Genomic DNA, 17116 nt, shown 5'->3' with positions numbered 1-17116 from the left:
GGCTTTTCCCCGTTCAAATGTGTATATGGTTACGACCCCCCACTATTCACAGATCAAGAACTCAAGGTCTCAGTCCCCTCCGCCCATGCCATGGTCCGCCGATACCGCCGCATTTGGGCTGCGGCTCGCCAAGTACTCATACACCAGGGGGACAGAGTCAAAAAAGCGGCGAATCGCAAGACACGTCCGGCACCTGACTACCAACCCGGACAGAAGGTATGGCTCTCGGCAAAAGACCTGCACCTTCGGGTCCCCTCTAAGAAACTGGCACCAAGTTTTGTCGGACCATTCCCGGTTACCAAAGTCATCGGCCCAGCCGCTGTCCGCCTCCGCCTGCCACGTTCCCTCTGGGTTCACCCCACCTTCCATGTCAGCCAGGTTAAGCCTGCCAAGGAGAGCCCCATGGTCCCATCCCTCCCGCCCCCCCCTCCTCCGGAGATGTTAGATGGGGGGCTCGTGTGCAAGGTGAATCGCCTGTTGGTGGTGCGCAACAGGGGCCGGGGTAAACAGTACCTCGTGGACTGGGAGGGTTACGGCCCGGAGGAAAGACAGTGGGTCCCCTCCCGTTTCATAGAGGACAAGACTCTCTTCGCAGATTTTAATAGACAGCATCGTGACCAGCCTGGACCATCTGGTAGCCGGTCCTAGGGGGGGGGGTTCTGTCACACCGCGGTGAGGTTTGTCCCGTCTTGGGTTTTTGTCTTGTTATTTCCTGTTTTATTTTGTGAACCTAACTCTCCTCTCGTTTCAGATCACTTGCCCTTCCTCATGTGTCACCGGTGCGTCAACCTGATTACCTATTGTCTCCACCTGTTACCTATTATCCTCCATGTGTTTAAATTGTCTGCGTCTCCCTTGTCTCGTGCCTGTGTGTTTTTTGTCCTAAGGTCGTTTCACCCGTGCCAACTATTGATCCACAGCCACAGCTCAAGTCGCCTTTTAAGCCATTGTTCCTCCTTGTGAGCGTTTTATGTTTGATAAAGTTTCGTAGTCTAGTTCTGAGTTTTTGTGTTCCTTTGTTTATTCCTCGTTGTTCCAAAGTCCTCCTTAAGAGTGTTTGTTGTAGTTCACGTTTCATAGTCCTTTTGTTTGCTTTCTTGATATTTCCTTATCCTCCGTGTGAGCGTTTTTTGTTTCTTAAGTTTTACAGCCTCTATTCCTGTTCTCCGAGTGCTTTGTGTTATTCAAGTTATTGTTTTGTTTCTCTTGACCACAGTCAGGACCAAATAGTAATTACTAAGAGTAATTTCATAGCTGTTGATTTCACGCTTGTCGAGGAATTTGGTGAGTTTGTGAATAAATAAAGCCTGTTGCTGTGTAACTCTGCGCCTGAGTCCTCTTTCCAGTATTGGCCTGACAATTGGTGAGCAAGCAAATGTCCTGGTTCATCACCATGTTCATAGTAGGAGCAGCGTGATTTGAGTAGCATTCTCTCCGCATCTTTGGTAGAGATCAGGTCAAATTCACCTGCAAGTTGAGTCATTGTTTGAATAATTCAGGGGAGGGGTCTGAAGAATAGTAATGGTCAAGCTGAAGCATTTTAGGCTTGAAGCCCACTTTTGTATACTTTGTTTGAATGGGCTGAAAAGGAGATTATTTGCCCCCTGAGATGCGCTTTCAGTGACTGCCACGGCAAAGAATCATAGGTAAAATTGTTTTGATTCAATGAGAGAGAATCATCAATTCAATCATCAAATTAAATATCTTGAAAGAGGAGGGTTTTAATATGAGATGAGAATTCACTTACTAAGGACAGAGGTGCATGATCTGAGTTTACACCTGAATTTAGTGAACCGATTCTGGAACATAAGTGGTGTATTTTAGAGAAAAGGAGAACTCTTTAGCAGTGGGATCACAAAGTCTCAAAGGAAAAACCATTCTGATTCACTAAATCAGAAAAAGCTTTAGACATACTGGATTGAGAGAAGTTATGGTCCAGAGCAGGATCAATGACACAATTTAAGTCTCCTCTCAAAATAAGCAGATGGGTTAAGAACAGGAAGATTACTGAGTAATGTGTGAGCAAAGTTTGAAAAAGAACACCAACTACAATAACATAACAACCATTTTCAGTTATAATTTTAGTGGAAGAGAACTGTACTTTCTTTCCAATTAAAAACTCTAACACCTCTGGAGTTAGAATTCAAATCAGAGTGGAACACCTGATTAATCCATGGATTTATGTAGTCTATGGTGTCTTTAATTTTTAAGTATGCGTCCTGTAAGATGACAATATCGGCATTCAGCCGTTTAAATGTGTGAAGACTTTAGCTCTTTTGATTGGATTACCCATCCCTTTAATGTTCAATGTTATATACCTGACAGATGTGCCATGGTAGTAGTGCACAAGACTGACATCCACACTCAGGATGAAGGTTCACAGACCTATCCCCAACCGAATACAGATACACACATTCCACTCCAGTCCGGTAATCTCAGCCATAAGGTTGTTGATCGTTTTGGATCGTGACACTATAATCAGTGCAGGTTGAGAGGGTCTATTACTGGCGAGCTGAGTCTTCACTGCTTGTAGTTCAAGTTTGATTGTGGATAAACCTTCACCCAGAGCTGCACTTAATTGAGTCTTAAAGATATTTGCAATATCTTTACGCAGATCAGAGAGGAGCTCAACTTGCAGGGACGAGGAATCAATGGGAGTTTGAATCGGGGCGGCGGGGCTCTAAGAGCGTGGAGGAGAATCTCCCTGGCCCTGGGGGTGCAGTCAAAAGGCAAGGCCACGGGGTAACATGCCATCCTTTGGTTGTTTTGTATGCCATTCCATTCAAGTTCTCTCCGAGATAGAGAAAAAAACAAAGACGGGCAAACTCGCATGAAGTGAAAGCAATATAATGCGGGATGGGTGCAGATAAAATACCATTTACAGCAAAGTCTGCAGGAGCTCCCACACCAACATCTTACTGCTCAACCAGAAGTCTGCCAGACAGTATTTTTTTGCCTTCACTTGGTGTGAGTTCAAAAAAATCAATTTGAAAGTATTCAAAGGGTCTTCCTGGTGGTGGGTGCACTGCTTGAGGTAAATCACATGCCTCTGCATGCAGCATTTTTTTAGCCTGTTGTGAACCGACGTTGACACCCTAGTTTGACACTCAACTATGTATCTATTTTGCATAGTAATTAAAAAGATAATGGGGAAGGCATGGCAAAGTAGACCTTACCAGACTCCATCAATAACATTAAAACCACGTTTCTTCAAAAGCTGTTTCTCATTTGGGGTGGCTCACTGCTGAAGGTCCTGTAAATCACAGTTATGGAAAACAAGTGCAGCATTAAGTTGTACCTGCTGTTTAGCCACAGCATTTGCAGCTGCATTCACCTTGGTGTTTTGCTGTAAAACTGGATTACAGTTGTTAGTGTGAACAGCACAATGGCACACTGTGACCTGCTTGGGTCACGCACAAATCCAGGCATATCTGCTGTCTGTATAAATGTTACCAGCCTTGCCTTTTGCCAATTTACATACATGAATTAGTGCAGTTAATCCAGCTTCCTGGGCTGAGAGACGTGAAGGCAAAAACTTTCTTTTCTTAGTTTCTTCTTTTCTCTGTTTTAGTTGATCTATTAAAGTGTTTAATTGTTTTAGATTCATGATTGTTTACCCAGCAATCAAGTTGCTTTAAACTTGTACATGTATAGTACTAACCACAGATCTGAATTGAAAAATAGAGTTTGTGTAAATACATACTGTGTATTGCAAATATTACTTTAATACTCGCAGAATGAAAGTTATTCTGTGAACTCTTTTTTCCTCGCCACAGTCGGTAAGTGCTTGCTCATGAGGGAATTGTTGGGTCTCTGTAGGTAAAGAGTTTGGTCTGTACCTGCTCTATATGTAAAGTGTCCCGAGACAACTTCCATCGAGATTTGGCACCATATGAATAAAATTCAACTGGAACTAGTCTGAACTGGATGAGGTGAGAGTGATAATGGGAAGCAGTGGTTAACAAGACCATGTAACGCAGGGGTGTCCAAACTTTTTTCACTGAGGGCCACATACAGAAAAATATAGGAGGGGCTGGGCCACTTTCTAGAGGTGAGGAATATAGCCTCACCTTTAGTCTAGTAAAGTTAGAAAAATCCATTCAAAGTTGGTCAAATATGATATATTGTTGAATATGATTACAGAAAAAACTGCAAAATACTGAACTTCATCACAGCTTTTCATAGATGGATTTTTATTGATTCATTCAGAAAAAGGGTCAGCAGCTCATTCTCAGAACAGCAGCCTCAGATTTTTTCTGAATGGTGATCCCCCCACAGTACAGAGAAAGAACAATAAAGGTGGAAAATGGGATGGGTACATTTCAAGCTTGTTGTTTAAATTATTAGGCCTATTAACACACCTATTATGTTCGTTAGAAACGGTTATCAAAATTAACAGACTGAATTGGACTTAATAGCAGGAGAGCATATAATTTTAGTCAGTTATTTTGGTGAGTATCAGCTGCGCTGGGTGTTTAAATGGGTCGAGGCGCTGACCATCCAGCTACGGTGCTGATCCGATGCCACTCGGGCCAAAAATCCAAGTGGCATCAGTGGCAAAAAAGTCGATGTGTACTCTGCGTGTTAACAAAAAACACACATAAAAGAAAGTGGTGTGCAAAAGCAGGGTAGTGACAGAACTGATGCAGCATTATTGATATTTGTCACACGTGTACCTGCACACTAGTTACGTGCATGCATGCCTATTAACACACAGATACTGTGGAATATATTTTTAACTCAGCTAAAGTAGGGACGGCATTGCCCTCAGTGGGAGCAGTGATGCTGCTTTGAGCCTTCTACCTTGCGTTTCTTTGGTTCTCCCATGTTTGGTAACCTGGGGTAAATTTGTTCTGTGATTGTCCTTTTTTAGTGGGGCAGCTGCCTTGTTCAACAGTAGCTCCCCCTGGTGTTAAAACTAAGAAGTTCAATACACTCGGGCAAAAGTTTCAAGAGCAGGCCATGTTCTATATTTATATTTATAAAATTTCTTGCGGGCCAATTAAAAATGGACTGCGGGCTGCAGTTGGCCTGCGGGCCGTAGTTTGGACACCCCTGATGTAACGGGTAAAGGAATACAAAACAGAATTTGAATAGCCTTCCATGTGGGGTTAGCCAGTGATCTGACATTTAAAGAAGCTCATTTCTAATGTAGGGATTATGTGACATGAGAGGGGACTGGCTGTGGCTGAACATTGACAAACTGAAGAATGCTGAGACCGGTACCAGATGGTCTGTGATTGCTAAAATGTGTCTGTGCATGCCACTGGCTGTTTAAGATCACTGGAATGTTTAAGGAAGTGGCAAGTGATCTGGCTTACAACTGATAGATACCTACATTAGGATACTAGTGTATTGTTACATATTCCTTGAGCATTTTCAATAGTCTTCAAGTGTACTGTAAGACTAAGGATGAACAAGATGTATTATGTAGAGGTTATTTAGTAAATATGTACTTTTGAATACGTCCTGACAGCATAAAATAAATATACTTTTGATCTGTATACGTTCGTTTTGAGTGCACTATTATGTAAATAGTGTTTTAACACACTTAATGAAAATATACTGGAAAAGTATTTGACAGCAGTTATCTTAAAAGAGCAGTTTAAATATTGACCTTAAATCGTACTAAAAATATATTTCGCAGTAGTGTATTCATCAAAAGTATGCTTTCAATCGATTTAAAGTACACACCTATATGTGCTGGAAGCATACTTTGAAATTGTCAGGGCTCACCCTGTGTCTGCTTAGGCCCTCTCTGATCCTGTGTCATTCCTTCCACATTCTCTCACTCACCTGTCTCAGCTCCTGTCATTGCAGCTCTCAAGCAGCGGTTCCCATCTGCAATCAGCGCCATAGGGTTCCCGACGGCTGCGTGTCATCTCACTGATTATCACCACCTCCATATAACCGGGCTCAACACTCCACTCCCTGCGAGATCGTAAACTCAGTTTCCGACTTCCTTTGACCGTTCCGTCGAGATCCTGCATTCACCTGCATGAGTATTCCACTGCCTCTGTGCTCGGCAGCCCTCGACTCCGCCGCCTTCCCTCTGCTCGGCCACTTGCCGATACCTTCCCCGTCTGTCTGTGTGCTCCGGCGCATCCAGCCTTGGACCTTGGACAGCTCCGTCACTCCGCTGCTCCACAAGCAGCCGCTGTGGACTTACAGCTGCCCGGCGGACTCCTCAGTGAGTCGCTCATTCCTCTCCAGCATTCCACCTGGCACATGGAGAGTTAAGTTTTTTTCAATAAACTCACGTAAACCCTGATCTGCCTGTGCCTGTTCTGTGCGTTCTCCTGTGGGTTCACTACCGGCAACACCTGACAGAAATATACAAAGTCATGTGTTCATGTGTTTTTTTTTCACTTGGGAATAGACCTAAAAAAATGCAGACTTCTCTTTTCAGAAAGACAATCATTTTGTTCATGGGTCAGCATTGTTTTTGGCATGTTAGTGTCAGAATAATAATGTAAAACATTGTCATCATAGGACCTTTGACATTTCCAGTGAAAGGATAGGTGGATCCTTATCACAATTGTAATATCCTGAGTTTAGAGACACTAGTAGAAGAACGTTGATGATTGTAGACATCAGATAGATGCAGCAATCACACACATTTTCTTCAGGAAATGTAAATATTGTAGTTTATCTTTAGACTAATTTTAATTAGTCTAAATGTGAAATTAACACTCCCAGAATCACTCACAAAGCATAATATAGGCCCTGTGCCTATTGGTTAAGAATCTGGTTTTAACTGAAATTAAGTGCTTAATGCCAAATGTATGCATACTTCAGTACTTACTTACACTTTGGTGTTCGGTGACTGGCAGAGGTTCATGGGCCGTATCAGGGGCGCAGCTATAGACAGTGCAGCTAGTGCAGCTGGGGCCCGTATCATGAGTGGGCCCCACCTGATAGCAAGTGGGCCCCTGTCAAAGCTGTGGTGGAAATGTTGCAAATGTCATCAGTACACTATCTGCAATGTGCAATGTACTGTAACTGCTCTTTATCTATGCAAACTGTACATGTGTACTCAGAAAAGGATAAAGCTGACTTGTGGGAAATATTAGGTAACTCACTTCAGACATAATGCTGAATAAAAGTCTCAAAATACAGAAGCAAAACATTTGAAATCAGAAAATGTATTGATCTGAACTTTTAAAATTAGTTTCAGGTTTACATTCAAACACTGTGAGATAGTTCTGATACATGTGCTAAAATTAACTTTTAGATACAGACTTAAAACAATCTCACATTCTTTTTGCCCATTTCCGCATCTTCCTGTACGAGCCATATTTGCACGATTAAGGTAACATGCATTTACGCTTAAACTTCAATCCATTCAATATAGCCGTAGAAGTATATCAGTAATTAAGCTGTCTACATAACTTGTGTAAAAGACAACAATGTCAAATTTTACAAATTACATACACTCATATGATGGCAATCAGTTAAAAATTACATTAGCAATGATAAATTACAACAAAACAATATCTGTGATATTAATACTACTACTACAACTTACTTAATTGGGAACAAAACATGCTTCTTTCTTAAATCTAGCCACAAAATGAAATGTTTTTCTAACATATGCCACATTGTTGTTGGTGCCTCAAAATGCACTGCAAGTATATAGTCTATGGATGACAAAAGCATTTTTAATAAACAGTGATTAATTTCTCAGTGCCAGGTGTGTTCAGACTGGACACAAGGCGAAATCTGGAAACATCATCATTCATTTACAATAAATGCAAAGCCTGCAGTAAGTGTATACAGGTGTATGGCTGTCTGGAGCAAACTGTGCTGACCTTGAGGCTTTCTTACTCCAATTCATGAATAAGAAGTAGAAAAGTAGAGGGGTCTCCACTCACACACTATTTACTGTCGTGCTAGCTAATTACAACTAACCTCTAACTGTCAAATGCACTGCATTAACGGACAATTCACTTTACAGCCTCGCCTCTCATTCACACACACTCACACCATTGGAGGCGGAGCATGCAAGGCGATAGCCTGCCCATCCTGCTCAAGGACACAAGTGGGAGTAACGGGGGATCTAACTGTCAACCCTGGGATTAATGGACGACCAGATCTACCTCCTGAGCCACACCCACCAGATTTGCTGTTTGTGAATATAGACTTTAAAAAAAATCAAGCTTTCAAACTTGTGCTAATAACAGAACGTTATAAATCACTTCTTCTTCAGTCTGAACACAAAAGAGCTTTGAGCTGTCTGGACCACTGGCTCCCAAACATTACAAGGTAAGGTATCGGATATCTAGGAAACACTTTTAGTAGGGTTCACTATTCCTGAGTATGAGAATGTGTTCTGAATGGTGTGGCTTTCTTTGGTCTGTTGACGGTTTGGCATTTGCTGTCGAAAGACACACCACACACAGATGCATTTTTAGAAAGTATAGAGAGGACATTGATATTTCATAATTGCTATTGTTATTCTGTGGCAACATATACTATATTTTTCTATTCAATTTCAAATTGTTTTCATTACACTAATGATAATGTAATTTAAGGCCATTCAATATTTGTATTCAATTAAGAACCACTGAAATGAGGGAGGAACTTGTGTCTCAAATTCAAATCCAATCACAACTACCTTAATCAGTAATATTGCACTAATACACTAGGACAATTACATATAAAATAGGTAGTGGTGTGGATGGCTTCAGTCCATGTCTCTTTCCATTTCAGTCATCCTTCACTTCATTCCAGTTTTTTGGAGCGTCCCTTGAATTTGTCCATGAGGTTGAAGGCTCCCAGATAGTGGCCCAGCAGAATGCCCTGCTTCATTGGAAGGATGCTGTGGAGATAAATACAACAAACAAATAAATAAATAAATAAGCGAGCCATTAAGACCTTTTCTGCTCCTCATGTTTTCAAAACCAGATAACAGTTTCTAATGAACGTTAATAGGTCTGTTAATAGGCCTTATAACCTAAATAACGAGCTTGAAATGTACTCATCCCATTTTCCCCTTTATTGTTCCTTCTCTGTACTGTGGGGGGATCACCATCCTGACTAAGGAGAAATCTGAGGCTGCTGACCCTTTTTCTGAATGAATCAATAAAAATCCATTTATGAGAAGCTGTGATGAAGTTCAGTTTTTTTGCAGTTTTTTCTGTAATCATATTCAACAATATATCATATTTGACCAACTTTGAATGGATTTTTCTAACTTTACTAGACTAAAGGTGAGGCTATATTCCTCACCTCTAGAAAGTGGCCCAGCCCCTCCTATATTTTTCTGTATGTGGCCCTGCCACTAGGTGTCACATGAGTAGACCATCATCTCATACCAAAACAAATGGCCACGTTGGGCCACACCTTCCCCAACCAGAAACAGCCATTAGACCACTATCCTCAAAGCCAACAGATTCTACTGACAGAAAAAGTAAGATCAGTTTAAAACACACTTAATTTAAACTTGAGACAAACAAAATCTTTCCACTTTTCCAATAATTACCACCTTTGGTTTGGTCCTTCACAGAGTCAGATGTGAAAATATTCTGGCTCTGCACAGTTTCCTCCACGGTACATTACTAGCATATTTAGCTTCATTAGGAGCTATTTGTGTGACAAATGATGTAAATGTGATGTAAATCAATGTAACATAAGTGAATTAATTTCAATTAAATTCATTATTCAATTTGTGCTGCACCAAGCATAAAACAGACGTTTTTACAACAATATAACACTGAAACATGTGGCAGCTGACATACATAAATGCTATAAGTGATATAAGTCATAAGATAAAAACTATAAGTCACCCTACAGGGCCCATAAATAAGACAAAGAACACTGAATACCGTCACCTTCAGCTAGCAACATAACCATAACCAATGACAGAACATGACTCATGTCTATAGTTGTGGACATCTGCATCGCCAGGCAAGATCAGTACTACAAATACTATACACTGCACCTCAACATTAAAGAATCCATTTTAGTTTATCTCCAGTACCAAGCTCATCATACCAGCAGATAAGAGAAAATGAGATGACAGACTCTATAGAACATTGCCATAGATCAATGTGGAATTCAGCAAGTTTCCTTCAGCAAAAAGATATTGCTAGCCTTTCTTACACAACATTTCGGTATTTAAAAAAAAAAAAAAAAAAAAAAAAGGCGGTTTTATACTATGTCCACTGCCTGCCCCTTGACAACACTGCTCTGGGGAGCTGGGGGAAGTTGTCAGAAATGTATACACATATATTTTGTTTTAGTTCTGGAGTATTTTCACACCAAGAAACAAAATCATCAACAACTGGGCGATGACCAAAGTCATGATCACAAGAAGAGCAAATTTAACAATGTGTCGGTTGTCAAGTGCCATAACATCATTGTGTATAATAGTGTGGTTGAAGAGTTAAATAAATGATTGGTCTGCTACCTATCATGCTACTATTAGCTACCTAAAACATCAAGCACCATATGCTTTAGGGAGCTAAAGTTTGATGGTTTCAATTGATTGTGAATGCTTTCAGTGTACTGCTTCGGGCTGCACTCTGCCATGTGGCAATGCTGTGTGGGAGACCTGGGTGAACCGGCGCGGACAGAAGCAATACTCGTAAACAACTACCAGGAGCCGAGGGCAGAGCGGGGGCCTCTGGCAGGATAAACACTCGGAGTTACACCAGATTCTGCTTTCAGCCAGTGCTGGGAGGAGAGTATTTCATGAACCTTTGGAATTAAAAGTGGATTTATCTTCACTCTTCCTTCTCAACTCATCTGCAGCAGCTAGCCACAGGGGTGCAGTTGATGTTGACAGCTGACTTAAGGGATAATGTACTTGACTTCAACGTACAGAGAAGAGAGAGGACAACGAAGAGAGAGTAGATGGGGAAAAGAAAAATCCAGAGTCTCTGGTGAGTGCTAAGTTCAGTAAGAGGCTGAACTGAACACAAACACAAACACAGCAAGACTTCCACAGCATGCTAGTTTATGGTTGATATACAGGTATTCTTGTTTGGTTCAAATAAGCACAAATGATCCCCTGGTCAGTTAATTTAAACACAAGATACTTGTGCTCAAAAAGAGGATTCATTCTCAGTGAAGAACCTTGGAGCTCTAATCTGCCTCTATACATGCCAAAGAGCAGTGATTCCTAACACGTCTTTGGGGGTCATCAGGTGGAAACCTCCCTTCAACAGTGTTTCGCCTACTTAGTCCCACTACACCTCCAGGACGTTAGGCAGTGAACTCCGGCGTCCCAGAGTCACCCCCCCTAGTGCCAGTTCACACTGCTCCTACACAATCCAAACAGCACCACCACGTTCAACTGACCCAGAGATGCTCCAGGTAGTGGCCAGTACCGATGCTACTATTTAACTATTGCTAATGCTAATGCTAACCGCTAAGAAGAACAGAAGAAGACAATACAGTTAGGATGCTACCATTTAGCTAATGTTACATGCTAACCGCTACCTGCTAAGAGGAACAGAAGAAGACAATAAAGCTAGATTCACCTATACTGTTAATGTTAATTGCTAGCTACCAATACCAACTGCTAAGATACTATCATACTCTCACCGCTTTAGCTATTGTTAGCTGCTACAATTCTACCACAGGCCTAGATGCCACATGTAACTGCCGATTGCCACACTACCATCATCTACACCTGCCTCTCACCAACTGCACCAAAAAAAAAAAAAAAAGCGGGGTGGGAATACAAACCCTGGTTCGGGTAGGAGGTAGAAAATAAAGAGGTAGAGTCAAAAGATGAAAGAAGGGATTGGATACAGACCCGTGCTCGGGTAGGGGGTGGAAAATTTAGAGGGTGCTGAAGGTGGAGGCCTAAACCACAGACTAGATTTAACAGCCTCTTCTAACATTTCCTTCAAGAAGCAACAAACCCTACCATTTCCTTTAAAAAGCAAACAAAGCAGGAAAACAAACCATAACATTTCCTTCAAGAAGCAAACAAAACAGGAAAACAACCAAAAAGATCAAAAAACAAGCCAACTCTGTATCTTACAACCCAAACTTACCTGAACAGGCCGCATGGTCCCAAAGTGGAGGCCTAAACCACAGACTAGATTTAACAGCCTCTTCTAACATTTCCTTCAAGAAGCAACAAACCCTACCATTTCCTTCAAAAAGCAAACAAAGCAGGAAAACAAACCATAACATTTCCTTCAAGAAGCAAACAAAACAGGAAAACAACCAAAAAGATCAAAAAACAAGCCAACTCTGCATCTTACAACCCAAACTCACCTGAACAGGCCGCATGGTCCCAAAAAGAGACTCTAGCTGGCCACACCCCCACCTTATCTAAACTTCCTCTTCCTGGTTCTCTTCCTATTGGCAGAGCGAGAAGATGGGGTGGGGAAAGCAGAGCAGAGGAGAGGTGTCTTGTTCAGACTTTAACCTCTTCTCCCGCCGGGTTAGGCATGCATGTCCTCTGCCCCCCCCCCACTGTCCCTATTTCACCCCCCAACTACTATTATTTCTCCTGATCCATATCCACTGACTAGACCTAGCAGCCTCATCTGACATCTCCCTCACTGTCTTCCTTAAATTTTGCCCATGCACTCCCAGCTCCCTCAACAGTGAAACAGCTGACCCTGCAACAAAACCTCTACACCCCACTTCAACCGGACAGACCCTGGTCTTCCATCCCCTCTGCTCAGATTCTGTCTTTAAATCTGCATACTTAGTCTTCTTCCTTTCATAAGCTGCCTCCACTGAATTTTCCCAAGGGACTGTTAACTCAATAAAAAACACAATCTTTTTACTCATGGACCATAAGACAATGTCCGGCCTCAGATTACTATAAACTATTTCCTGGGGCACAACTAGCTTTCCTCCCAAGTCGACCTGCATTTGCCAATCATCAGCCCCTACCAGGCAGCCACCTACCTGCCTTCTCCCTGACTTAGCAGCTCTATTTTTCTCCCCCTCTCGAACAAACTGCACATCTAACCTCTCCTTTGTGGAACTTCCAGAATTCACCTGCTTCCTTCTCTCTTCAATGCCTGCGGCTAAGCTTCTCAGCACCTGATTATGCCGCCATGTATACCGGCCTTGTGATAAGCTAATTCTACAACCTGACAAAATGTGCTTTAAACTTGCTGTACCTGAGCAGAGTGGGCACGATTGATCGCCCTGTACCCAGAGGTTCTGCGGGGTTGGCAACACATCGTATGTCGCCCCTATCAGAAATTTAATACGGCCTTCCTCCATATTCCACAGGTCCCTCCAACTAAGTTTTCTCTTCTCAACACCTTCCCAATTCAACCATTGTCCCTGTTTGGCTTGACCAACTGCTTTTGCCCCCCTTAACAACTCCTCCTGCCTACACACCTGTTCCACTACAAGCTTTCTTTTCTCCTTTAGACCTGCTTTATTCCACACTGGTTTGCCTGGGCCAAGCCCCAAGCCTCCCCGGCCAAATTGAACATTTCCTACTATTTCTGCATGCCTAAGAGCTGCCTCTGCCTCCTGCACTGCTGCCCTTGGGTTCCATTTCCTCCCCCCAGAAGGATTCGGAACCACATTGCTAACTAACATGTCCTTACTCCCAGATAATAAAAGTTCTGTCCTAACCTTAGTGCATTTAAACTCCTCTGTTAGACTGGATACTGGCAGCTGAAGCATTCCTTTCCCATACAAAGCTACATTGCTTAAGCACCTGGGAGCACCCAACCATTTTCTAATATAAGAGCTAACTAGCCTTTCCATTCTCTCTGCTACAGATAATGGGACTTCATATACTGACATTGGCCACATTAACCTAGGATACAAGCCAAACTGCAAGCACCACAACCTCAGTTTTCCTGGGAGCCCTGATTTATCTATTCTCTCCAGCCCTTCTGCAACATCCTTTCTAAATTGCACAACCTGTTCAACATCATTCAGGTCCACATTGTACCACCGTCCTAGACTCTTAACTGATTTCTCCCTAATTGTTGGGATTTCCTCACCATCTATAGCAAACTTCCTATCACTTACTTTCCCTCTGTATATTGAAATACTCCTTGACTTACTAGGCTTAATCTTCATACTAGCCCACTTGAGATTCTGATTGACTTTATCTAACAACCTCCTTGTACATGGCACTGTTGAAGTTAGCAGTGTCATATCATCCATATAAGCCCTAATTGGTGGAAGACGCATTCCATTCTGCCGTCTCTCCCCACCTACGACCCACTTGGAAGCCCTAATAATTACCTCCATAGCCATTGTGAAAGCTAGCGGGGAAACTTCCTGCCATAATACCAACCTCCAATCTCTGCCAGCCTGTTGTGAGCTCTGCGATACTTGCACACAGTCTGATGTCTTGGAAATATGCTTTCACCAAGTTAACAACTATCTCCGGCACTTTAAAGTAGTCAAAGGAACTCCAAATAAGGTTATGTGGCACTGACCCAAACGCATTAGCCAGATCTAAAAATACAACATTCAAGTCTCTTTTCTCCCTCTTAGCTGTCTGAATCTGATGCCAAATCATGCTAGTATGCTCTAAGCATCCCGCAAATCCTGGTATCCCTGCTTTTTGCACTGTCGTATCTATCATACCATTCCTTTCTCAGTAATTAGCCAGCCTCTGTGCTACGATACTAAAGAAAATCTTTCCCTCAACATTTAGGAGAGAAATCATCCGAAACTGGCTAAAGTCCAATGACTCCTTCTCCTTAGGGATGAAGACACCTCCTGCCCTGCGCCATGCTCTTGGAATACTTTGTTTCTCCCAAACTATTCTCAGGTATCTCCATAGTGTCCTTAAGATGCCAGGTGCACTCTTATAGACACGGTAGGGGACTCCATTAGGCCCTGGGGCCGAAGAAGCCTTTGCACGCCTAACCACCTCCACAACTTCTCTCCACCTAGGTGGGCTCACATCCATCTCCTGCTCCACTTCCCCTAATGGTGGCATGTCAGGTGGAAGACCTATGTTCCTATTCTCCTTTGAATCTGAATACGTCGACTTCAAATACTGTTCAATCTCTGATTTCGTTGCCTTAAGTTGCCCTCCTTTTTCTTGATTAAACAAGCCTTTCACTAAATTAAAGGGGTTCCTAAAAAATGCTGACCTTGCACGTTCCTTCTTCTTTCTCTTCTCCCTAAGGTGTTCTGCCCTTCTGAGTACTGCTAACCTGCTTCTCAGTTCCTCCTGCAACACCTTAATTCCCTCCCTTTCTTCTTCTGTCGCCTTCTTCCACTGCTTTCTTAACTGCCTCCTTTCCTTTACTAACTTCGCTATTTCTCTTTGCCGCCTAGACTTGCCGACCTGCACCCTCTCGCCTTTCCTTTTGACAAGCACCCCAAATCTCTCTCGACCATAGGAGTAGATCACATCTCCAATTTTATCCAATTTCTCCACTACATCTCCTCTAAGCCTGCTTAATATGACTGATAAATCTCTATCAACTGCCTCTCACTCTTTGCTATCATTAGCCCTTGGCCACCTAACTCTAGCTTTCTGCTCCATGCCTCTCTCCTTGGCTGGCCTGTTGACCTCAACACCAACTGCATCCCCTCTCCGTACCTCCTCCTCTCCAGGGATAGTGTTACTGATATCCTGCGAACTGTGGTTTTCTACCTGTCGCTGGACTTCATCCGACTGATTCGACTGACTTCTCAAGAAATACTGGTCGATGCGGCCACTCTGCCCTTCCACCGCTAAACACTTCCTCCTTCCCTGATGAGTTCTAAGGCCTCGGATTGATGTTATTTTCTGCCAGCCACATGGGCAAACTTGAAGCTTCTTATCCTCTGCTGCACAACTTTTGCTCTCCTTAGTTGCCTTCCCTGTCACCTGAGTACTGCTACCTCTGGCCCTAAGAGATGGGTCCGTGCCCCCCATCCCTCAAATTTGCATGAGCAACATGAGGCCAAAATTGACTTTGTGTTTTGTCTGAATAACCCACTACTCTCCAATATAGTCTCACTGATAAAATATGCAGCCAGACTGACTACCAAAAGAAAGAACAGCGAAGCTTGGATTAAAAATAGTAATATTAACACAACACAGAGAGAGAGTGACTTATTCTCTGCTCAGGACGCCATCACTACAATATATCTTAACATAGCGAATAGTTGTTTTCTGCTATATAAATGTTTATAATCTCATATATAGAACCTTTAATAGAGTTGCAAAGTGGGGCCTGGTTAAAGCAGTTCAAAAGAAAAACAAATGCATTAAAAAATATCTACTTACTACAACTCCCAGGGTGCATTTCAGTAAGAAACATCTATCTATCACTGATCCTAAATTTCTCTTACATCTGCTGAAGAAGGTAATGATGTCACTTTGTAGAAACCTGATAAAACATTAATAATAATAACAATAATTAATAAGAGAAAAGACAAAGTATTTTGTGTTTGCTACTGCTGTTGTTTGTGCCTCTGACTGGCTTCTACTCCATAGCAAAGCAGTCTGGCTACCAGACTCACAGAAAAAAACACAATGTCTTGGAAACTACACTGAAAGAATTCAAACTGACAAAATAAACCTAAACCCTTGTTACATTATCAAGACTCCCATATGTCTATGTTGAGGGACATTGATGATATCATTAACAAAATAATTAAAATAGGAATTTAGAGTGGGGTGACTCATACTTCACAAGCCACACACATACACTATTTTATGAGAAATATGTATTGAAGGGTTTTCTGTAGCTTGGCTAAGCCACTAAAATTCAGGATATTGTAATTAATAAATAAATAAACTGTGAGTCTGGCAAGTCCTCTAACTTAATGGAGGTGCAATGTTGAGTTGCTGGAGGACCCATTTAAAACTAGACAAACATTCCAGGGGCCAATGCCTTTGTTTGTGGCAGCCAAAGGACTTCATTGCACAAATAGCTCCTAATGGAGCAATATATTTGTACAAATGTAAATAGGCTTTGCTAAATAATTTGACGTCCTAGCATCTCTGCCTAAATAGGCCTGTGTTAGCAGCTTTTGGATGACTAACACATGAATGTCTTCAAAGGGGGAGCAGAGACAAAGCTGGAAAATACAACAACACATCATTAAAAACTGGAATACAATGGCTTTTATGTAAAATTAACAGAGGTGACAGGCGAGGCACGCATCTCCATTTATGTGAGCTGTGTTCCAAAGATGAAAAGCTTTCTAATACAGAATA

General features: G+C 42.2%; 1 protein-coding gene across 1 annotated transcript in view; it reads right to left on the bottom strand.

The window, feature by feature from the left end:
• Positions 1 to 7136: 7136 nt before the first annotated feature.
• LOC121615007 (epidermal retinol dehydrogenase 2-like) overlaps positions 7137 to 17116 on the bottom strand; it is a 40419-nt gene continuing 30439 nt past the window's right edge. Inside the window, exon 7 of the mRNA XM_041949134.1 lies at positions 7137 to 8821. Coding sequence (XP_041805068.1) covers positions 8725 to 8821 — 97 coding nt within the window. The 3' untranslated portion in view covers positions 7137 to 8724. The remainder of the gene's footprint in view (positions 8822 to 17116) is intronic.

This window comes from Chelmon rostratus, chromosome 12 (assembly GCF_017976325.1).
Source record: "Chelmon rostratus isolate fCheRos1 chromosome 12, fCheRos1.pri, whole genome shotgun sequence".
Taxonomy (NCBI): Eukaryota; Metazoa; Chordata; class Actinopteri; order Chaetodontiformes; family Chaetodontidae; genus Chelmon; species Chelmon rostratus.
The sequence above is the reverse complement of the archived record's forward strand: the minus strand, read 5'-3'. Positions and strand labels throughout refer to the sequence as shown.